At 45.6% G+C, this 24387-nt stretch overlaps 1 protein-coding gene and 1 long non-coding RNA gene across 3 annotated transcripts in view; one reads left to right on the forward strand and one right to left on the reverse strand.

Annotated features, from left to right (window-relative positions):
• LOC111546786 overlaps positions 1 to 24387 on the forward strand; it is a 62225-nt gene that overhangs the window by 33868 nt on the left and 3970 nt on the right. For both annotated transcript variants that reach the window (XR_004228905.1, XR_002732920.3), the window contains exon 2: positions 22202 to 24006. This is a non-coding gene — a long non-coding RNA (uncharacterized LOC111546786). The remainder of the gene's footprint in view (positions 1 to 22201; positions 24007 to 24387) is intronic.
• Positions 7262 to 24387, reverse strand: part of MYO10 (myosin X) — a 276760-nt gene continuing 259634 nt past the window's right edge. Inside the window, exons 30-40 of the mRNA XM_023218261.2 lie at positions 23571 to 23713; positions 23016 to 23210; positions 21651 to 21808; positions 18557 to 18680; positions 17376 to 17673; positions 16213 to 16420; positions 15232 to 15368; positions 13636 to 13756; positions 12749 to 13201; positions 10511 to 10702; positions 7262 to 8726 (exon numbers count right to left, since the gene is read on the reverse strand). Of these exons, the coding sequence (XP_023074029.1) occupies positions 8625 to 8726; positions 10511 to 10702; positions 12749 to 13201; positions 13636 to 13756; positions 15232 to 15368; positions 16213 to 16420; positions 17376 to 17673; positions 18557 to 18680; positions 21651 to 21808; positions 23016 to 23210; positions 23571 to 23713 (2131 nt within the window). The 3' untranslated portion in view covers positions 7262 to 8624. The remainder of the gene's footprint in view (positions 8727 to 10510; positions 10703 to 12748; positions 13202 to 13635; positions 13757 to 15231; positions 15369 to 16212; positions 16421 to 17375; positions 17674 to 18556; positions 18681 to 21650; positions 21809 to 23015; positions 23211 to 23570; positions 23714 to 24387) is intronic.

The following is a 24387-nucleotide window of genomic DNA, read 5'->3' on the forward strand; positions in this document are numbered from 1 at the left end:
GGGAGGCTGAGGCAGGAGAATGGCGTGAACCTGGGAGGCGGAGCTTGCAGTGAGCCAAGACTGCACCACTGCACTCTAGCCTGGGCAACAGAGCAAGACTCTGACTCAAAAAAAAAAAAAAAATTAGCTGGGCATGTTGACAGGCACCTGTAATCCCAGCTACTCAGAATGCTGAGGCAGGAGAATCGCTTGAACCCAGGAGGCGAAGGTTACAGTGAGTCGAGATGGCCCATTGCACTCCAGCCTGGGCAACAAGAGCAAAACTCTGTCTCAGACAAAAAAGAAGTGGATGTTATTTTAGCTACTGAAATTGGGGGAGATTTGTTACACAGCAAACCTAACTGTTACAGCAAGTTAAATAAACTGCTTTCTAAATGTCAATAGCTTCACTATAAAATAGATATTAAAATAGATTATAAATAGCACCTATCTCACGGCAAGGACAAAACCAGATGCTGATGGCAGCACACTTGGTGCCAAGCCTGAAACGTGCTGAGCAAATGGTAACTAATGCCATTGATTACATCAAAGAGAGAATATTAACAGAGTAACAGGAAGAGTTAGTAACAGAGTAAAGGAAGGAGAGTGTAAGAAAGAATTACTTTAGATCATTGACCATCAGAGAAATGCAAATCAAACCCCCAATGAGATACCATCTCATACCAGTTAGAATGGCAATCATTAAAAAAGTCAGGAAACAACAGGTGCTGGAGAGGATGTGGAGAAATAGGAATGCTTTTACACTGTTGGTGGGACTGTAAACTCTGTAAACTAGTTCAACCGTTGTGGAAGACCATGTGGCAATTCCTCAAGGATCTAGAACTAGAAATACCATTTGACCCAGCAATCCCATTACTGGGCATATACCCAAAGGATTATAAATCATGCGACTATAAAGACACATGCACACGTATGTTTATTGCAGCACTATTCACAAGAGCAAAGACTTGGAATCAACCCAAATGTCCATCAATGATAGACTGGATTAAGAAAATGTGGCACATATACACCATAGAATACTATGCAGCCATAAAAAAGGATGAGTTCGTGTCCTTTGTAGGGACATGGATGTAGCTAGAAACCATCATTCTGAGCAAACTATCACAAGGATGGAAAACCAAACACCGCATGTTCTCACTTATAGGTGGAAATTGAACAAGGAGAACACTTGGACACAGGATGGGGAACATCACACACCAGGCCCTGTCGTAGGGTGGGGGAGCAGGAAGGGATAGCATTAGGAGAAATACCTAATGTAAATGAGTTAATGGGTGCAGCACACCAACATGGCACATGTATACTTATGTAACAAACCTGCACGTTGTGCACATGTACCCTAGAACTTAAAGTATAATATAAAAAAATAAATCCACATTCTGCTCATTTTTGCCTCATGACTTTTCTCCATTCATTGGTTCCACTGCCCTGACCTGTGCTCACTCTGCATACCACAAATCTGCATCTGGGGGCTAAAGGTTCTCCTCCCTTCAAAACATCCCTCTGAACTCTTTCTTTCTAGACCCCTTCAACACAAATCCAGATGGTCCACATACTCTGTTAATTGTCTTATTGCCTTATATATTTATATCTTTTACTAACAACTAGGCTCTAAGCAACTTAATAAAGATGGTTGGTGTTGATCCTTGGGGTTATCTTATCTCCAGTTAAGAGACCTATTAAATTTCCTGAATGCCGAGTCATTCAGTGAACTCACAGAGAACGATTCCCCCAATAGATGGCATTTGTAGGAATCACTGGGTATTTTCCCCAGCATATCATGAGGGAATGATGAGAACTCGAATTTAACAACTAGTTCCCACCAAGCAAACGTCTGAATACTTCAGGGTCCGTAGATCCTGTTTATGTCTCAAACTGCTTATCAACTGTAACCCGGTTATTACTTGAAAGTAAAAATAGAAGTCCCTGGGAGAACTAAAGATGGAAACAGATCCTATACTGCATTTTGAATTTTCCCACCTTAATTACACCCCCTATCAAAACAAACTGCTTAAGGCTTTATAAGTGTCTTCTTTCTACTTCTTTCAGAGATTGTCTTCTGAACCAGCAAATATCATTTTTAAATTTAAACAAAAGACATCTCCTCTCCCTTGTGTTTTATCAGTGGTGTGCAGCTTGCCAGAGGTGACTGTGTGCTGTGTGCATCTCATTCCAACTCCACCTCCAGTGGTGACACTCTGGAGCCTGAAATTAGCCATAGTGGGGATATTTACACCATGAAGATCAGCAAATTCTATGAAGCAAGGTTTTGTTTTTTGTTTTTTGTTGTTGTTGTTTTCCCCAGAGATCAGTTGGTAAGCATTTATTAGCACATAATGGCCAGATCTCCATGGGCTTAGAAAGTACAGCTCCCATCACCAGGAAACATTCATCACCTTCGTCATTGCAGAATGCTTTAAATTGTGAGACTGGTAAAATGGGAACTCAATGCAAGCATGACCAAGACAAATGCTGCTAAGCCACAGCCAGTCCAGCTGGAATATGAGTGAGGTAGAGAGAGGCTTGAGACAAGGCTGGAGGGGCACACACAGGCAGAAAACACAGGGCTTGCCGGGTGCAGTGGCTTACGCCTGTAATCCCAACACTTTGGGAGGCCGAAGTGGGCAGATCACAAGGTCAGGAGTTCGAGACTAGCCTGGCCAACATGGTGAAACCTCGTCTCTACTAAAAATATAAAAATTAGCTGGGTATGGTGACGGGCGCCTGTAATCCAGCTACTTGGGAGGCTGAGGTAGGAGAATCACTTGAACCTGGGAGGCAGAGGTTGCAGTGAGCTGAGATCACTGCACTCCTGAGTGACAGAGTTGGACTCCATCTGGGGGAAAAAAAAAAAGAAAACATAGGGCTCTAAAGGCATAAACATTTATGTTTCAGTGGTATGGAAAGTTATATTAATAGTTTTGCATAGGAAATAAATATATTTGGGTTTATGTTTTCTAAAGATCTCTCTAGGTATCTGGTCTGTAGAGAATAGGATAGACACATGGTGGGAGGGCAAGGGTGGAAGACCAAAGAAGACACTATTTTGGAACGGGACAAGGGAGCCCCAGCATGTCTTCTGAACTCTGCCTTGCACCTGCCCCATGCCCATCTCCACACTCCACCTGTGCTTGTGCTCCCAGCGCTCTCCACCAGGAATCCCTTCCTCTCCCATCCCAAGTCCTGCCATATTGCAAGACCAGCTCAAGGTCCACACCCCTCCACCTTGCATCCTCCCCTGTCATCCCAGTCACATCAATCTACTTGCCTTGGCACCTGGAATACTACTTCCTGATAATCACAAGACTTGCTCTGCTACCTTGTGTGGTCATTTCACATTTTATGTGAATTTGTCTGATCTCCATAACTTGCTTAAAGTTTATTATGGAGATCGGTGGTGTGATCTATGACTAAATTGAGCCCCCAGAACATTCCAAGCAGGCACGATGCTAGATATCTTGGGGCATGTGGAGGGAAGATAGAATCTGTCCCAGAGAAGCTTTCGTTCATCTGCAGATTTATCAAATACAAAGTCAGGTAATGCTGAGCCAGTTTGCACTGATAAGGAAATGCAGGGAGGGAGGAGATTCATGTAAAACAGTGGGTAAGAAACACTTAAAGCAACTATCTCAAAACTGGGGACTGTATTCCTTGCATCACACATGGAATCAAAATTCTAACTGTAGCTTTGCTTCTAAAGGAAGTAGTATACTTCCATAATTACCATAATTACCTGCAACAGGTCAGCACATTCTTTCTATGAAAAATCAGAGAGCAAATATTGTTAGCTTTGTGGTGGGCCTCTGTTGGAACTACTCATCTCTGCTGTTGTGGTACAAATGCACACATAGACAAACCATCCACGAATACACAGAGATCTGTTTCAATAAAACTTTATTCACAGAAACAGGTGGCAGGGTAGATTTGGTCTCTGTACTGTAGTTCACTGACCCCTGACCTAAAAGATTACATACTTTGAAAATAGCAATGCCAAACCTTGAATCCAGGTCCAGTATTTTCCAGCAATCATGATGCTTCTCTGATCAACCGAACAAAACAGTTATAAATGTACTGGCTAAATTTGGCTTTTATGCACTTGTTTCGTCCCCTATTATAGTATAAGCTTTTGGTGAGTAGGGATTTTCAAATTATTTAAAGCACTTATTTTTATACCCAGTACACACAAATACAGAACTTTACTATAGCAGATTTTTTACCCCAACTTAGTGTACTACCTGAATAAAAAGCTTAGTAACTAAAAAAATTGCCCTCTTAGATTTCTGAACTATTTTTTTCTATTTTTTTTTTTTTAGAGACAGGGTCACCCACACTGGAATGCAGTGGTACCATCATGGGTCACTGCAGCCTTGACCTCCTAGGCTCAAATGATTTTTCTCATCTCAGCCTCCTCAGTAGCTGGGACTACAGATGTGCACTACCACACCTGGCTAATGTTTAATTTTTTGTAGAGACAGGGTCTTGTCATGTTGCCCAGGGTGGTCTTGAAATCCTGAGCTCAAGTGATCCTCTCTTGCCTTCTTGAAATCCTGAGCTCAAGTGATCCTCTCTTGCCTTGGCCTTCCAACATGCTGGGATTACAGGCGTGAGCCAGCATGCCTGGCTAAAACTATTTTTACAGAGAACTTATGTGGTGATATGGTTTGGCTGTGTCCCCACCCAAATCTCATCTTGAATTGTAACTCCCATAATCCCCACCTGTCATGGGAGGGACCTGATGTGAGGTAATTGAATCATGGGGGCGGGTTTCCCATGCTGTTCTCGTTGATAAGTCTCAGAAGATCTAATGGTTTTATAAAGGGGGTTACCCTGCACACGCTCTCCTGCCTGTTGCCATGTAAGATGTGCCTTTGCTCCTCTTTCACCATCCACCATGATTGTGAGGTCTCCCCAGACGTGAGACTGTGAGTCCATTCGACTTGTTTTTCTTTATAAATTACCCAGTCTCAGGCACGTCCTTATTAGCAGTGTGAGAATGGACTAACACAGATGGCCTTATCCTGTTTTTCCACAAAGCTATCTGAGGTACTATATAATCATCAAAAAGAATAAGGCAATTCTATAGGTATTAATGTAGGATGAGAGCTAAAATACTATGCTGAGACAAAAGCAAGCTGCAACAATTTATGTTTATATTAAAAATGATGGGGATATATATGTGTGAGTATATGATTGGACAGTTTATTTTTGAGAGAATATTCAATAAAACAGTAAAAATAGCTGTTTCTGGGAAAATGGGTAATTAGAGGGCTACAGCTGGAAAAAAAGTAACATTTTACTTCTAGTATTTGAGATTTTTGTTTTACAAGTCACCTATATATATTAGCTTTCAAAAGAATTAAAAATTAAAAATACTAGATTGTTGGCATCTGAAATAAAACACTTTATGCTGATGCCTTCCTCAGTAATAAACACATTCAAAACTACAGTCAGCCCTCAGTGTCCATGTGGTCTGAATTCAACCACAGATTGAAAATATTTGAAAAAAAATTTTTTGGCGGGGCACAGTGGCTCACACCTGTCACCCCTAGCACTTTGGGAGGCTGAGGTGGGAGGATTGGTTGAGGCTGTAATGAGCTGTGACTGTGCCTCTGCACTCTAGCCTGGTGACAGAGTGAGACCCTGTCTCAAACAAATTGAAACAATTTTTAAAACGCACACACGCACACACAGTATACCAACTATGCAGCATTATGTTGTGTTAGGTATCCGTAACCTGGAGATGATTTAAAGTGGAAGGAAACATGTGTGCAGGTTCTATGCAAATACTACACCACTGTGTATCAGGGACTTGAGCATCTGTGAATTTTGTATCCTGGTGGGGTCCTGGAACCAATCTCCCTTGGATACCAAGGGACGACTGCACTTCACTGACCTTGTTCAAAGCTACTGACATCACACACACCAAGGAGTGCACGTAAAAGCAGTAAAATTGGAATAGGTTCTGTGGCTAGGGGAAACTCAGTGGTACTTTGTTAGCTGTGATGCTGCTCTATAGTGATGGGAGATGTTACCACTGGGGAAACTGAGTGAAGGGCACGCAGGCCTCCCTGTATGTTCTGTTACAACTTTCTCTGAGTCTGTAATTATTTCTAAATAAGAGGCTAAACACAAAATCACAGCTATGCCACGTAAAGGCTCACGCGTCAATCTACGTTCTAACTATGGTGCTGCTCTAACCCCTTATCTGAGTCATGCCTTTCCTTGCCTATTTCCCCATCTGTAATTGAGGGTGGGGGACAGCCTTCCAGAGTAAATTAAGTCACAGAGGGAATCCTGAGAGGTGTGCAGTAGAAAGAAGACTTCGGTCAAATTCTCTCTGGGCCTAAAATAAAAACAAAGAACACACATCCGAGTCTTTGCCAGCCTTCCTTCGGTCCCTGGGCGGGGGGCACAGGCTCCAGGCAGCACCTGGCTTCAGGTTCCGTCCTAATCCCTGCAGAATGGGAAGCTATTTGTGAGCATGAGCAGAGGTGGGAGTCAGTGGTCTGCAAGGGAAGTGGCGCTTGCTCATGCCAGACGCTTGGTCTGGTGGTTTGGGTACACTGGCAACCAAACCACCTACCTGTGTGTTCTACTCCACAGGGAGGTGCAGGCAGGTTCTAGGATCCGGAGTTTCAAGATCAGGCACCCTTTGGGGCTGACACAGGAGACTGTCTGACGTAAACACATTTCAAGTCCTCAGCTGTGTGTGAGTTCATTTATCAGTCCCTTCTTTTGCCTATTGGCTTTCTTGAAGTCACACTCAGTGTCTACAAGAGCAGTGGAGACAGCTGCAGTTTGTGTTTGGACCTGGTGAGCAAGTCCATGCAACAAACACAAAGCCCAGACACTGAAACCCCAGCATTAACACCAAAAAGCCAGCCAGGCGCGGTAGCTCACACCTGTAATCCCCAGCACTGTGGGAGACTGAGGCAGATAGATCACTTGAGGTCAGGAGTTCGAGCCTGGCCAACATGGTGAAACCCCATCTCTACTAACATACAAAACTAGTAGTAAAAATACCAAACCTAAACAGGCATGGTGGTGCTCGCCTGTAATCCCAGCTCCTTGGGAGGCTGAGGCAGGAGGATCGCTAGAACCCAGGAGGCAGAGGCTGCAGTGAGCCGAGATCGTGCCACTGTACTCCAGCCTGGGCAACAGACTCTTGTCTCTAAAGAAAAAAAAAACACCACAAAGCCAAAACAAAAATAAGCCTCCCCTCCATGGCATTTCGAGCCTCCTCTGATAAAGGAAACACACAGCGTGTTAGCTAGTATCTTTTATTGTCAGACCTGTGAGCCAACAGTTTTGCAGGGTTGCGCACAATGGGACAAGGCAAATTTCTTGTGTGGGTAGACCTAGCTGGCCCAAGTCTTTAAAACTTTTCCATATAAAAATAGAAGTCCAAGACCAGATTCTTCTTCTTCTGGTCATAAATGCTGATTTATTTACAGGTGCCTTGTTCAGACCACCATTAAACTTGGGATAAAATATGTATTTTACTAAAGCCTCAGCATTTAATGTCAGGGTCCTTTAAAGGTTCACTCAAATGTTAAGACATTTCTGGAATGCAGCATCTCTACCCCACAGTCAACATGGTTGTACCTGTAGTCGAACCAGAGGAATACAACTTAACCTTCCAAGTAACACTTTAACTTAAATCTTTTAGACATGAAAGACTCCAAAATGACTTCATTCTTGTTCTAAAACCAGCACTGGAGCCAGCTGTTGAAGAGTAGTTTATAAATACAGTTATCTTGGAGGCTGCATATCTGTTATAATACAGCAGACACAGATGCAGACTTTGCTACATGTAAAACAAAATGAGTCAACACGTGTTTTTCAAAATACAGCAAAGACAGGAAAATCCAGGATTCCGGTTTGTTAATAAAACCACCTTATAAAGTAACAATTGAGACTATAGCTCTGCACTATTAAAAATATACAGACTGTGTACACCATTGCACATCCTTTTTCCCTTTGCTTTTTAATGCTCATGAAACCATGATTAAAGTGTTGAGTTTATGAACACATGCATGAACAGGCAAGCACGTACACTTACAAGATGAAACAAAGAACAAAGCTGATCATGTCATTCCATGAGAAAGGCTGCCCGCAGCACTCCAGCTCAAACACACAGTCCCCTCGGGCTCTCTATCCCCTCCCTGCTCCCTCACCTTCCCTCAGATTCGGGGAAATCAGGTTGGGAGGTTAACGCATCATTGACAGAGAATGCCCCCCTTCCACGCTCTGTAAGTCTCCCCGGGAAGGGGGGGAAGGCAGTTCCCTTCAGTAGCACAGTTAGGGTCGATTAGTGTTGGTTCCACAAGTTAAGGCACTTCCGGCTGCTTTGGTGGCAGCATGGTTCCTCCCCTCCTTTTTTAAGGCATGTGTCCTCTAAGAGTAGTAAAGCTTTGGAAACTGTGCAGACTGTTAAAGTTGACAGCTTAATACAGGATCATTGAAGTCGGCAGGCAAAAGGATCCTCAGAGACACCTCCCTCCGACCAGAAGCTTCCAGAAAGCCTGGGCAGCTCTGTGTTTCGGCTGGGCATGGCACACTGGAGCCAGCCGAGGCCAGAGGGTGGTGCGTTCAGGTAGCAAAGACAGGTAGGCTCCGTCCCGCCTTCACCTGGAGCTGCCCTGGCTGCTGGCGGAGCGTGTCGTGCTGTAGCGCTTCTTCACGATCATGCTGATGTAGGCTTTCATGAGCTTAGCCACATCCACCACCTGCCCAGGGGGGAAGCAGAACCAACACATGGTCACGAGTCTCCCCCAGGCAAAGGGTCCTGCCTAATAACCAGACATTCCCTGGGCACCCTCCCATAGCTTTCCGTGCTAATCCACAGCTCCCATTTTGCAGGAAGCCAGAAGTTTAGCCGCTTTTCACCTTCCTCATCAGGGAGAGGTGGAATCTCAGTTTTTCCAAATACAATGTGCACCACCTGGTGGTTCCTTCACACAAACGTGCCAACTTGGCTTGATGTAAACTGTCAGATTTTGCACGTTAAAATACAGAGCTACCCAAGGAAGCTGAAGTTATTCAGTGTCAACAGTGCTAGGATTACTATCCCTGCTTAAAATAAAAGTGAAATGACAGAGTCCATAATTACAGCCTTTAAAGACAGGATCATCTAATTCTAGTCAATTCCTTAGGATACAGCTGAAGAAACAAGATAACTGAGGCCCTACGTGCTGGGAGAGCGGCCAGCTCCCCAGACACCAGGCCCGCTTCTGCTCCATACCAGCCACCTCCTCCAGCTGGGATCTCCATTAGCTCCCTCCCATGGTGTCCCCGTCATTGCCACCCCTTCTCAGAGCTGGCCTGGACCCTGTGCAGGCATCATAACTGGCTTCCATTTCCCTGCTTGCTGTCTTCCCTTCCAGTCCCACCCAGATCACTGTCTGTAAATTCACTGTTATGCCATGCACAATCAAAGATCCCATAGTGGTTCCTTGTTGTCTACTGGATCTCACCAAATCCTGCAGCCTGGCACCTGGGACCCTTGAGTCAAGGGCTCCCCACCTTCTTCCCTCCCACTGCACGTCTCCCCATCAGCCTAGGGAACCTACAATGCTACATCCTCCAAGCACCTGGAATGCCCTCCTCACCGCCTCTCCACTCCGAACCAGGCAGCAGGTGACTCCTCGCCACTCACCACACTGGATTGCTAGCTGTTCCCTTTGTGGAAGCTTCAATAAGCTTCTTGTATTATACTCTTTGAACTTTGAAGCTGGTAGCATATATATTTAGAGGCCTTTTAGTGTGTGTGGTTTCACAATCTAGAATGAGCTGCACCTAGGATGGTCATGCTCCCAGCTCCCTCCCAGTCTCAAGAGGCCACCAGAACCGAGTCTCACAGCTCTGACACTGCCATAATTATTAACTAATTTTCATAAGGTTTTGTTGCAAAGAATATACTTTTTCACGGACATCTATGTCATTTCCCTTTGTCTTCCTTTCCTCCAAGGGTAAGACTCTGTGACACAATGGAACCAAATTCCTCTGTTGCAAAAGCATACGGAAGAAATATGGGGTTCTCAGATTTTAGTCTGCAGGGAACCAGCAGCTGGGAAGGGACCATAACACTGTATTTTCGTTTTTTTTTGAGACGGAGTCGCTCTGTCACCTGGGCTGGAGTGCACTGGCACAATCTTGGCTCACTACAACCTCTGCCGCCCAGGTTCAAGCGATTCTCCTGCCTCAGCCTCCCGAGTATCTGGGACTACAGGCACCCACCGCCACACCCAGCTAATTTTGGCATTTTTAGTAGAGACAGGGTTTCACCATGTTGGCCAGGATGGTCTTAATCTCCTAACCTTGTGATCCGCCCACCTTGGCCTCCCAAAGTGCTGGGATTACAGGCGTGAGCCACCGCGCCCGGCTGTATTTTCATATTTTAAAGAAAAATATTCAAAGAAAATGACCTGGTCAAAGGCATGAGGAAATGGGGTCTTGTTTTTCTGTCTTGTCAAGACCATGAATAAAAAGATGAACTTGCTCTGCCTCTTACCTCACTGGTTTCAAAGAGCAGCTCCCTCTCATCGACCACGATCTTGTACGTATTCGCCAGGGGTGCCCCGAAAGACAGGATGTGTTCATACTGGAAGACTTCCAGCGGCCTTCCCTCCCCACGCTTGTAGACGGAGACGGCGTCCGCACTGACAGCCAACCAGAGCTCCTGAGGGAAGCCACCTTCCTTGCACTGGTGGGCAAGAGAGTCAACGGAAGAGTTCAGTCATGAAATGGTTGGCAACAGCATCTAAACCGTAGGACAGGCTATGAGTGAAGTCCTCTGCATGGAAGATTAAATATATTCGACGTGCGTGCGTGCATGGAGGGGCATGAAATACGAGAAACGGCACCTCTCTGGCTATCTTGATTGACTTCTAACGAGTTAATCTCATGCATTTGGGAAGAGCTCACTAACTGGCAGGGTCTAACATCTTGCTTTGACTCTCCACTTCTTGGCATTATTCTACTAGCTGTTTGGTTTAGCCACATGGAAGTGGCCTGGTAATGCACATGCTGGCCGGGAGACGGAAGGAAGCTCCCCTCCTCAAGACAAGTCGACTCTTAATATCTCCAGTTCTGCCTCCAATTCTCTTTGCGGATGGTTAGTCTTCAAATACAAAATCTAGGATCACAGAGGGAAATGCTCCAAATCATGCATGCTGAGCAGTTCTGGCTCCTCTTGACAAGGAGCAGCAATGGCCTTCCATATGCAGAGTGGGAAGAGGGTCTTGACTGGTTTTGGTTTAACTGTACACTTTCCTGTACAGATTGGTGGAAGAAAACAAGAGCCCATATGTAGGGGCTAACAACACAGGGCTGATCCAAACCTGGACAAGCAGGAGGGCTATAAATTGGGGACACTGAAGAGAGTCCCTAGTTTGTATCCCTAATAACCAGATATTCTCTGCATTCTCCATGCAAAAGCCAGTAGCTTTCTATGCTAATCCACAGCTCACATTTTACAGGAAGCCAAGAGTTTAACTGCTATTATTACCTATTCCTTGTCAGGGAGAAGTGGAATCATGGCTTTGTACAAAGCACCTGATTTTTTTTTTTTTTTTTTTTGAGACGGAGTCTTGCTCTGTCGCCCAGGCTGGAGTGCAGTGGCGCGATCTCGGCTCACTACAAGCTCCGCCTCCCGGGTTCACGCCATTCTCCTGCCTCAGCCTCCCGAGTAGCTGGGACTACAGGCACCCACCACCTCGCCCGGCTAGTTTTTTTGTATTTTTAGTAGAGACGGGGTTTCACCGTGTAGACCAGGATGGTCTCGATCTCCTGACCTCGTGATCCACCCGTCTCGACCTCCCAAAGTGCTGGGATTACAGGCTTGAGCCACCGCGCCCGGTTAAAAACAAACTTCATTGAACCAACTAACCAACCAAACCAAAAACATCACCCAATGAAAAGCCATTAATGGATCCTAGAATATACAATCAATATTTAGATGTTTACAGACCCTCAATTTAAAGTCATTGGATAACATGCGGAAGTACTGCGATCATCAAAAAAACAAAAAACGGAAGCTAATTTAGACTAGGAGCTGGCAAACGTATCGGTTAAGGGCCACACAGGAAAGATTTTTAGACTTTGTGGATCACGTGGTCTCTGTCACAACTACTCAACTGCACAAAAACAGCCAGAGAATGTATCTAAAGGAATGAGCTTGGCTGGGTTCCAATAAAACATTAGAAAAAAGGAGGCAGGCAAGATCTGACCCACAGACCAGTTTGCCAAACTCTCATCTACACCGTTAGTAAGACTGCTTTTCAATAAGTGGTCTACTTAAAAAAAAAATCAGTACTGGGTTGATGCTAATGGCTACATTCCATTATGAAACAGACATTCTTTCAAACACAGGGCTGTAAAGAAAAAACAAAAAAGTAAAACGCAAGTATATCCACAGTTTCTAATTTGTATATATAGCTATACTTTTTTTAAATGTAGATTATCAGTGTTTAAAAAATTAGATCTATAGCTTCCCTAAGGAAGGGTAGTAAAAGAATAGATGACGTCTTAATTTTGCATTCATTCCTAATATTACAGATGCATTTACTACAAAGGAGAGGAGAAACTGTGAGAAAGGAAGTGTTAATGGTACAATGTGAGGGGCTCGAATAAAAGAGGTTGAGAGAGCAAGGTGCTCCATCTTGTCTTCTCTCCGTATGAACTTGGCCGTGATCCATGTTCTCAGAGGCCGGCGCCCCGCCCACCCCGACACGCGGCAGCCACTTCTCACCTCCACGTCAAACAGCGTCGAGCCGTAACCAGGCCACTCCTTGATCAAGGCCATGTACTTGGCCATGGCCTGTTCCTGGTTCATTCCCTGAAATTTCTTCCACTTGTCAATGATACTGGCTCGAGCCGAGGAGACCTCTTCCTTCATCCACATGTCCAGCATCTGCTCCTCCTCCACCTTCTGGCGGACCACGGACCCGGTCCGGAAGCTCCGCCTCAGGGTCCCCTCCAGGAAGCTCGTCCGCCTCTTCTCCAGCCGCTCACAAGGGGTGAAGGTTTTGGTTGACTGGCTGATGCGGGCCTTGAGTCTCTGCAGGGAATAAACCTCTTCGAGAGGCGGGACGGCAGCGTGCAGAGTATAATCCCCCTGCAGATACTGGAGTCGCAGGGCGGCAAGTACCTGGAGGTTTTCTTCCGGGGCTGGATGGTGGCCGTGGATAACCGCCTCGTGGGCCTGAAAGGAGACAGTCAACAGCCTTCTGGTCAACGCACTGCCGTGCCATGGGATGCCCACGACGCTTCCTCCCTCATTTCATCAGGGCTTCTCTCACCTTCCCTGACTGCCCTGGTTAAACCTGCACCCTCACCCCTGCTCACTGCTTTAAATTTAATTTTCTCCCTAGCACAGAGACCATCTCACACACGTCATATATTGTATTCCTTACGGTCTCTCTCCTGTCAACTAGAACAGTTCCTGGAATGGTGGTTCAAATGAAATGTGTAGCAGGTTTCATTCTACAAACGAAAGAGCAGCTGGGCCTTGGCTTTGCTGGGAAATCTACAGGTGTGCCTCATTTCTAAGGTACCAGTTAACTTACAAGGCTCAGTCTTAACTGGTTTTACCCTCGCTTGCCCGCAAAGAAATCTGTTTCTAACTATTCCTTTTACCTGTTCAAACATAAATGCAAACTCCACACTGTCTTTCGGTACATTGTCTGTGTCCAGGAAGCAGTAAAGTTTGAAGTAGAATTTCCACGGCAGGTCCCCCACCTCGGATGCGGCAGCCAGTCTACAGAGAGGAGTCAAGAGAGGCTCAGAAAATGAACGAGAGGGGCCTTCGGTGACCCGCAGGGAGCTGACTTTACATGGTGTATTCTAAGGACACAGACATTCTGTCCAGGCCCAGATAACAGTGGATAGAGATGGGGACAGAGAAATAAACAGAGTGAAAAACGTACTTTCACCCTGATTTTGCTTTAAGAAAACAAGCAGGCAGCCTCTGGTTAAACCAGCTAACAAGTGTTTTCTGAGAGCCGCATTCGAATTAGTACCAGCAAAGCATTATGTTGAGTCCACGGGAAGAAAAGAAACAAAAGCCTGTTTCTTTATTACCTTTACCAAGCCCCAGATACATTATGAGAACATTTATAAAAACTGATGTGAATTTTTTTTTTTTTTTTTTTTTGAGACGGAGTCTCGCTCTGTCCCCCAGGCTGGAGTGCAGTGGCTGGATCTCAGCTCACTGCAAGCTCCGCCTCCCGGGTTCCCGCCATTCTCCTGCCTCAGCCTCCCGAGTAGCTGGGACTACAGGCGCCCGCCACCTCGCCCGGCTAGTTTTCGTATTTTTTAGTAGAGACGGGGTTTCACCGTGTTAGCCAGGATGGTCTTGATCTCCTGACCTCGTGATCCACCCATCTTGGCCTCCCAAAGTGCTGGGATTACAGGCTTGAGCCACCGCGCCCAGCCCTGATGTGAATATTCCTGTATGAGGGCTGTGTTTATACTAAGCAGGAATACCTTCCGTGCTACTTAGAGAATATGAAGTCACAGATCAAATATCGTAGGTCTATTATAGACTGGGTGCGGTGGCTCACCCTTGAAATCCCAGCACTTTGGGAGGCCCAGGTGGGCAGATCACCTGAGGTCAGGAGTTTGGGACTAGCCTGGCCAACATGGCCAAACCCTGTCTGTACTAAAAATACAAAAATTAGCTGGAAGTGGTGGTGCGTGCCCGTAATCCCAGCTACTCGGGAGGCTGAGGCAGGAGAATTGCTTGAACCCAGGAGGCAGAGGTTGCAGTGAGCCAAGGTTGTGCCACTGCACTTCAGCCTGGGCGACAGAGCAAGACTCCGTCTCAAAAAAAAAAAAAAAAAAAACCAAAAACCATAGGTCCATTTTATGTTGTAGATCTAAAACATAGTTTAAAGAGTTTATAAGTTGACTTCAGTCAATCAGCCCAATTTCAAAGCTAATGACAACTGGAAACCTAAAAAATCAAGAAATACCCAGATAGGTCCAACATGGAACTGAGAAAATGAATGGGGTAAAAAACCACTGACAAGTTACATCATGTAAGACCATGGCTTTATCTAGGAATCAAGAAAAATAGCAGATATGCAAAGTTAAACAGGCATCAACCCAGGTAAAAGAAAACTAACTCCAATACACCGTGAAGCCAAAAACGGAATGGAAGTTCAAACCCCCAACCCTGCTCTGTAATTTCTCGTATTTGCTCTTCTGACACAGTAGGGAAAAGGAACTTACTTTTCAAACTTTGCTAAGACATCAGCTACAACGGTTCGACTTTCAATGGCTTTGTCGACGTGGCCGTTGTATTCAAACAAAGCAAACATGTTCCTGCTGTCCTCCATGGCGAGGCCTCGGATCAGCTTCTCCACCACCTGGAAGACACACCAGGGGGACTTCAGTTCCACAGGCTGCGGCCCCAACACATGTTCCCAGAGATGCCATCACCAGATCCCAGAGAGAGCTGCCGGCCCAAGGGCGTCTCCAAGCAGCTTCCTTAAAATGTTACCCGTGTGGTCATCCCAGAATTTCAAAAGTACCATTTTCCCTTGTTCTCTGGAAATCAGGTTTATCTCTTTCTTGCCAAAAAGAACCCAGGGTATTTTGCCCATTGGTAGAGGCAGATGCTGGGCTGATTTCTTGCAAACCTATGTTAACCGGAAAAGTGGGTGAAAAGCTGCAGTCCTGTCTTTTATCTGATGCATTTATGAACTCGAAGGAACAACATAGACTCCAGATGATGTTTTTTTTTTTGCACAGGAAGCCTTGGGGGGTGGTTATTGGATTACCCTTTTGGCCAATTAGTTTTATAATAGTAAGTTCAAATTTAAATAAGAAAATGTGTTCATCTGATATTCATCTAGCTAGTCATGTGGCAAACAGAAACACTTTGTTGCAGAAGCACTGCAATAAACCCTCATCGAAGTGGCTGGACCTGCGCGAGGTCTGCAGCTCTGCTAGACATTCAGCTGCTTCTCAGATTAGCAAGATTATGTCTCACGTACTTTGAGTATATCTCTGTGATTCCACTCATCTTATTTTTATCTCTATATTCATGTGGTTGCTTGTGGGTTACATGCATTTCCTTAGTATTGAGCAGCTGTACTAAGTAAATTCCAACTGCGCAGGACAGCTGCTCTAACGCTGCACGATGTTGCTGACCCGGGTGTATCTGCAGCGAGGCATCTAACAGAACAAGCAGCCGCCGCCTCTCCTCACCTCCCCAGCGGTGGTGTGGGAGTTGATGGTGATCTTGCAGGAGCCTCCGCCATGGCAATAGACCGTGGATGTCATTTCCTGCCTGTGGATCAGAGCTTCTATTTCATCTCGGGAAGGCACAAACTCTCGGCATTTGGTTTTCTTAAGAGATTCGTAAGTGAAGAGAGCGTATTTTTCCATCTCGGTTCCTGGAAACTGTTCCCGTATCCTAGGAGACAAACACTAACTGTTAATTTTTAGGCTGCTGGGAACTGGGCTGTGTCAAGGTTCTGTAGACCAAAGCGGTGAATGGTCCCCCACTGGTGAATGGAGCAAGCACCAGTGACTTCTTGGCAAGGGCCCGCTTCATTCTGTGCAGTTCAATTTAAATACAAAAAACCCCTAAAGAGCGAATGTCTCAGTGGGAGCACCTGTGCTGCCAACACACCTCTGCAGTATTGTTAATACTTGAAAGAGTCATTCCTCATACTATCATATGAAAATTCTTGGCCAGGTGCCGTGGCTCACACCTGTAATCCCAGCACTTTGGGAGGCAGAGGCGGGTGGATCACCTGAGGTCAGCAGTTGGAGACCAGCCCAGCCAACATAGTGAAACCCTGTCTCTACTAAAAATACAAAAAAATTAGTCAGGCATTGTGGCGGGTGCCTGTAATCTCAGATACTTGGGAGGCTGAGGCAGGAGAATCGCTTGAACCCAGGAGATGGAGGTTGCAGTGACCAAGATCACGCCATTGCACTCTAGCCTGGGCAACAAGAGCAAAACTCTCAAAAAACAAAAAACAAAAGAAATTTCTTTTTCTATAGCTAATCAAAATCGCAATCAGATTGTTTCTACCTCTTTGATCTGGAACAAATATCTAAGTTTTTTTTTTTTTGTAAATATAGAGTAGCGGTAATTAATGGATTGATCCAATCTCCTATACATTAGGACATTACACCCAAGGTGACTTGGTCCCTGAAATAACCTTGTGTGGCTTAAAAAGAAAAAGGATGGCAGCATTCTGTAAGCTTGCTCAGGCAACCCATGAGTCTGACCCAGAGGTCCCTATCCTATAAGAGGTGCCTTCTGCTCAAGAGCCTCTTTATCTGAACGAGGACCCAGTGTCCCACTTGCGTGAGCAGCTCTGCCCAGCTCATCTCCCATGCCCACAGGCTTTATTTACCTTTTCAGATGGAACTTGAGATACTTGAGAATCCCTCGACTCGGCAGGAAGGTGCAGCTCAGGCATGTCAGGATCTGCCAGCTGTACAGGTTGCCCACGCTGCCAGGGTGGGGCACTTTGTTGGTCTGTTTGATGAGCTGGCAGTACAGCTCGTCCCGCAGAGGCCGCAGGTCATGCCCTGTCTGTAGGATGCCCTGGATTATTGGAATCGGGTCAGACATGGACTCCAGCTGCTGCAGGGAATTGAATATCTTGATGGCCTCATCCTGAAGGGTGGTATAGCCTTTGTCTTTAAGCACTATGACAAGCAAAACAAACACAGAAGTCACCTGAGGGGTTCAGAATAGGGCGTGGGTACAGTCGGAGCAGCAGTGAAGACAAAGGAATAAATGAGGAGGACGGATGCAATGCCCACCACACTCCCTATGCATCTCAGTCAGCTGAACACAGATCTAAAAGCACAGAGGTGGGTAAGGTGACACTGTTTTGTTATCTAACTGAACTTCTTACCACGTAAAATGCTTACTTAAAAGGTAATCTGTTGCTGAACAAAATCCTTTTTTGAAATGCAAGATTGCTTAGGCTCTGGTTCTCTGGCTACTTGGCCAGGTGCAACGGCTCACACCTGTAATCTCAGCACTTTGGGAGGCTGAGGCAGGTGGGTCACTTCAGGCCAAGAGTTCAAGACCAGCCTGGGCAATATGGCGAAACCCTGTCTCTATTAAAAATACAAAAATTAGCTGGATGTGGTGGCGGGTGCCTGTAATCCCAGCTACTTGGGAGGCTGAGGCAGGAGAACGACTTAAACCTGAGAGACAGAGGTTGCAATGAACCGAGATTGCACCATCGCACCCCAGCCTGGGTGACATAGTAAGACTCTGTCTCAAAAAACAAAAAACAAACAAAAAAAGGCTACTCTCAGTTCATGAGCAGAGCTGGCATTTTATGACTCCTTTAAATCTCTTCTTTTACTACAGCAATCAATCTTAGCATTACTACTACCACACTCTAGAAGTCCTGCTTTAGTAATGAATCTAAGTATATTTCATCTTTTCCTTCCAAGTCACGATGAATAAGAGAGTCTTTGAGCTAAAAACAAATGCTACTGTGTTAAGCTAAAGAGCTAGCAGGGCAGGTGGAATCATGGTCTCTGAGGAGTCGGGGTGGAACCTTGGACTTACAGTTGAGATTGATGTCCCCGTACGGAAGGGGCAGCAGTGGAGAGTGCAAGGGGTGATGGGTGTATCGAAGGATCGGGTTCCGCTTGTAAATCTGTTCCACCACATCCGAGTTCAGGCAGTTCTCCTAAAAATAAAGCAAGCAAGTTTGTTGTAAGAAACCTGTACCTAAAGGAACAAAATCAACTGTATTTTCCTACATATAAATATTTTTCAAGAGTCTCAAACATCCATAAACCTAGTGGGACAAAGATGGGGGAAATCCAGTGTTAGGTGATTTCATGCACGAAGATACTCATAATCTGTGTTTGAAGACAAGTCACAAAAATACATTCTTATAGCTCATTTCTTTTTTTTTTTTTTTTTTTTGAGATAGAGTCTCACTCTGTCACCCGGGCTGGAGTGCAGTGGCCCAGTCTGGGCTCACTGCAAGCTCCACCTCCCGGGTTCATGCCATTCTCCTGCCTCAGCCTCCCTAGTAGCTGGGACCACAGGCGCCCACCACCACACCCGGCTAATTTTTTGTATTTTTTAGTAGAGACAGAGTTTCACCATGTTAGCCAGGATGGTCGCGATCTCCTGACCTCGTGATCCGCCCGCCTCTGCCTCCCAAAGTGCTGGGATTACAAGCGTGAGCCACTGTGCCTGGCCTACAGCTCCTTTCTTAGTTTCTCACACATGTATTTCCCCATGTGATTTTAAATTTTCTCCCCTGGAGATTACATACACTTAAAAAATTTCATCTTGGCACGGCGCGGTGGCTCACACCCGTAATCCCAGCACTTTCGGAGACTGATGCAGGTGGATCATGAGGTCAGGAGTTTGAGACCAGCCTGACCAACATGGTGAAACCTTGTCTCCACTAAAAATACGAGAATTAGCTGGGCATGGTGGCGGGCACCTGTAATCCCAGCTACTCAGGAGGCTGAGGCAGGATAATTGCTTGAACCTGGGAGGCGGAGGTTGCAGTGAGCCAAGATCGTGCCACTGCACTCCAGCCTGGCTGACAGAGCGAGACTCCATCTCAAAAAAAAAAAAAAAAAGAAAAAGAAAAAAGTTTAATCTAGGCTGGGCACAGTGGCTCATGCCTGTGCATTTTGAGAGCCTAAGGCAGGAGGATCAGTTGGGCCCAGGAGTTCGAGACCAGCCTGGGCAACATAGTGAGGCCCTGTCTCTATAAAAAACAGAAGAGCAAAATAAAAAAATCTGATCTTCTTTTATTGCTTTAGCCATCAGTAGCTAAATCATGTTATTTTTATCTACAGTTCATTTCATAAGCACATTTTGCTAGTTCTTGAATTGCTGTTTTCTATTCTCTCTATACCTGAAAACTACACACATTAATATATTCTTGGGGAGACTGTCCTTCCACGTGCCTGCCCGCCCTTCCACCCTTGAAACATTAAGAAAATCTCTCACGGAATTTCATCATCATGTACTTATGCTCCTAAAATGTTCATCTGGGATATGAAAAAAACAAAGTTACTTTTAGAACCTTAAATAAACAGAAAAGTTGGAGGAGAGGTAATGAATCATTCTATCATGGTAATTTCATTTCCACTATAAAACTTTTTCAGTAATACCCAATTGAAGGGCACAAAGAATCTTTTTATTTACTTAAATAATTTCTATGGACTGATTTAGGGTAACCTGACTCATTTCTTAAGAAGCATAGCTTTGTATTTGAAAAATTATATTTACTCTTTTAATGTCTAAATTCAAATTGATTCAAACAATTTCATGGAAAAAAAAAAAAAAAAAAAAAAAAAACAACTGGCTTGCCAGAATCTGGTTCCGAACACCCAGAGAACATAACACTTTGGAATCAGGAGGCCAATTGGATTCTGATGGAAAATTATCCACCACTGATGGATTAGATCCTCTCCCACCTCCACAAAAGCTGAGTTCCCTCTTGGATCTGGTTAGCTAATTTCCTTTGCTGTCCTTCAGTTAACTACCTGCCTCACCATCATTCTAGCACCTTCTCTGTCACAGCCCCACCTCTGTCCTTTGTCCTGGGAATCTGCCTGCAGGACTGCAGCAGTCTCCCTTGACTTGGTTCTGCACCTGGGACTGACCAGCTACATGGGCAATGCAACCAGAACATTCCCCGTCAGCGTTCCATTTCCGGAAAGTGAGGGTAAGAATCCCCGCTCAGGGCTGCCATGCAACCATTCATTCCTTCAGTTCACGTACATTTACTGAGCCACTACACTTAAAAACAGGAATTTATAATTTAACACGCTCAGTGTCAGTATAGAGACTCGGGAGCTTCTGGGAGTTTGCATGTGTCCGAGAGGGATACCAAGTGTTCTTCTCGACCACCCAGGGCTCCTTGGGAACTCACTCGTGTGGTCTGGAAATTGTACAGTGACAGTGGAACTAGCGGGTTACTCCTAGAAGGTCCCCAACTGAGGCTGAGGTGAAACCTGACACAAGGCACGTGGTCCCCCACGCAGGTCACCACATCCCCATGGGCACGGAGTCCCACAGTGCAAGCTGCAGACCTCGTCCTTCTGCCCACAGAGCCCAGCAGGTGGGATCGGGTGACTCAACACTAGGGAAGATGTTAGGAAACATCAAACACTGCCTTAGAGACAAAACACTTTTGGTCTAAAATTTCTCATTTAGATTCCTGAAAGCAGGGTACTCAAACACAAAGTTAACCAAGTGCTAGTTTTTTGTTTTGTGTTTCTGAGACGGAGTCTCCCTCTGTCACCCAGGCTGGAGTACAGTGGAATAATCTCTGCTCAACTGCAACCTCAGTCTCCGAGGTTCAAGCAAGTCTCCTGGCTCAGCCTCCTGTGTAGCTGGGATTACAGGAATGTGTCACTAACACCTGGCTAATTTTTGTATTTTTAGTAGAGACACGGTTTCACCATGTTAGCCAGGTTGGTCTCGAACTCCTGACCTCAAGTGATCTACCTGCCTCAGCCTTCCAAAGTGCCGGAATTACAGGCGTGACCTACCGTGCCGGCCAACCAAGCACTAGTTTTGATTACAGAATAAAAACTGAGCTTCACTAATGCTGAGGTCTTGGTGCTCTGAGGGTAGAATCTCTGAGCTGTAATCACCCACCTTGATGGGCTTGTCTTACCTTGATGTCTTGAATCAGCTGCTGGGTGGGGGTGTCGATCGGGGCCTTGGTGTCGGTCACGTTTTGAATGGCACTGGACCACCGGGTGGCCTCATTGAGCAGCTTGGTGTAGAGCCGGTAACAGTGCTTGCGCCCGTACACGGTGACGTTCCAGTAGCCTGCAATGGCAGGGGTGCCCAGCACACGCATGTCAACGCCAGCCTCGGGGACACAGGACAATGCCTGTGTCCTCTCTGACCTCAGTCCCTTTAATTATTCAATTCAATAGACACTGGCTGAATTCCTACATATATCCTGTCCTGCCCGGCACTAGGTATCTAGAGATGAAGAAAAAACAGTATCTCTTGCACTGTGACATTTACAGCTGAGACGGGGAGAGGAATATTAGAACAATAAACCCACATTAAATATATGAAGATAAATGATAACTGGCTCTGGAAGGGAAAAGGGTAAGTTAATGTCTGTTTCTGGGCTCTGGAACAGGAGTGAAAACTCTCTCCGATTTCTGACTTTTCCTTCTTACTTCCTATTTCTTCCTTTCCTTTCCTTAGCCTCTCCCTTCAGAAGACAGCACTTGTGCCTGGCAGTGTGTGAGTTCAGAGGCAAACTGTCCGAACCATCACCCAAATCTGACGCGAATGGAACAACTATGTTAAACAGAAGCACAAGATCACGACCAGCAACATCAAAATAAACCATCTTCTGGAAATACTTTTATAATACTACAAAAATTAAAAGAAATCCTCTAATTTACATGTGTGCTTTCTATGCTACTAGGCTAAGTTCATGGACAGTCAGGATTTATTTTTTACAGGTTGTATAGGACGCTCATTGTACAATGATGGAAAACAGCCTGGCCCACATGACAAAACCTCCACCAAAAGTATAAAATCAGCCCGGTGCGATGCTGCGTGCCTGGAGTCCTAGCTACTCCTCGGGAGGCTGAGGTGGGAGGATTGCTTCAGCCTTGGAAGGCTGTAGTGAACCATGATCGCACCATTGCACTACAGCCTGGGCAACAGTGTGAGACCTTGTCTTAAAAATAGTAAGAATAAAAATTAAAAATAAAGGGATGAAAACAGAGTATATGAAAACAAAGCTTCCCGTATGATGCCCTGCATCTGTTGACATTTTCTTGTCCTTGCGAGAGTCTTCCTACCACTCCATGAATCAAGACCTCTAGCATGGCTTAAACACTAAGTGGTCACATAGCTAACCCCAGACAGGCTTAGAAGATAAACCAAGAAGACACCTTCTTTGGGGGAAATAAAGTACCCACTAGGAAGGAATCGTCTTATTCCTTGCCTGGAGCAAGCCCAGACTTTAAGATCTGATGCTCAGGGTTCGGGCAGCCAGCCTGGTTACCTGTCTCTTTGAATATCTTCTCATCTGGGGGGACGACAGAGCAGAGGCTGTTGAGGACCAGGGTCCCCAGTTTCAGCGCGTTCTTCTCTGAGCTCTTGTAGTAATCCAGGGAATTGTGGGTGAGTACAAACCACCGTTTCTTCAGTTTCAGTGAAGACATCTTTGGACTGTTCTTCACCTCTTTGTGCAACCATCCTGGAAAAAAAGATGAAAGTGTAAGTGAAAATCTACAAGGAGAAACCCCAAAGACCATATACCATCATCCACATAATGCCAACACATGGATGGGTTTCTAGCTACTTGCCAGAAAAAGACCACGGTCACCCCAACTCGATGTAAATGGAACTACGTGAAAGAAAAGCACAAAATCACAACTAGCAACAAAAACACAATCCTCTAGAAACAATTTATAATGTCACAAATTAAAAATCACTTAAAAAATCTCCAACAGTCAAAATGGGAAAAGCAGCTCAAAATGAAAATGCTGCAGATATCTATATGTAAATGGAAAGGGGAGCCTGTTAAACAGACCAAGGAAGCAGGGCAGGCAGTCACCTCTCACGATGAATTCCTGGCCCTCCACTCTGGTGTCCCCTTTGGACCTCTGCAGCAGGGTTATCCAGTGGTGCATCTCCTCCGGCGTGTCGGCGTTGCAGTGCAGCACCCGGTTGGCCGTGATGATCACAAACGAGTTGGGTCTGAGCGACAAGGTGAGAAGGAAACAAGGCCCCTTAGCTCTACCGTCAGCATCACCTCTGTGTGAACCGCGACTCGGTGCCTTCTTCCTGCCTTCTGGGTCACGGGATATACACTGCTAGGCTTATTCATGTTTTTACTAAGGCAAACCTTGCTCATTTCTGCAGAATTTCTTTTACGCATCATTAACCTTTAAACTTGGAACGACACATTCATTCTGAAGGTCCTGGAAGGGAAAACATTTCTTCATGCAAAACTTTCCAGATGAAACTCAGTTCCGGGAAGGCTAAATAAGGTGACCACGAGGGAAAATTTTTTTTTGGTGCCTCTCCAAAGTCAATTTTTTCCTGCCTTGGGTAATATTTCTGTGGATTGGTAATGAAATGTCAGACACCAGCAGTAAAAGGATCAGTAAATAGGTGTAGGTGGAACATCTTAAATGCTTGATTACGCTTTGTAGAAAAAGCCGCCGGGCGCGGTGGCTCAAGCCTGTAATCCCAGCACTTTGGGAGGCCGAAACGGGCGGATCACGAGGTCAGGAGATCGAGACCATCCTGGCTAACACGGTGAAACCCCGTCTCTACTAAAAAATACAAAAAACTAGCCGGGCGAGGTGGCGGGCGCCTGTAGTCCCAGCTACTCGGGAGGCTGAGGCAGGAGAATGGCGGGAACCCGG

Source organism: Piliocolobus tephrosceles, chromosome 4, assembly GCF_002776525.5.
Source record: "Piliocolobus tephrosceles isolate RC106 chromosome 4, ASM277652v3, whole genome shotgun sequence".
Taxonomy (NCBI): Eukaryota; Metazoa; Chordata; class Mammalia; order Primates; family Cercopithecidae; genus Piliocolobus; species Piliocolobus tephrosceles.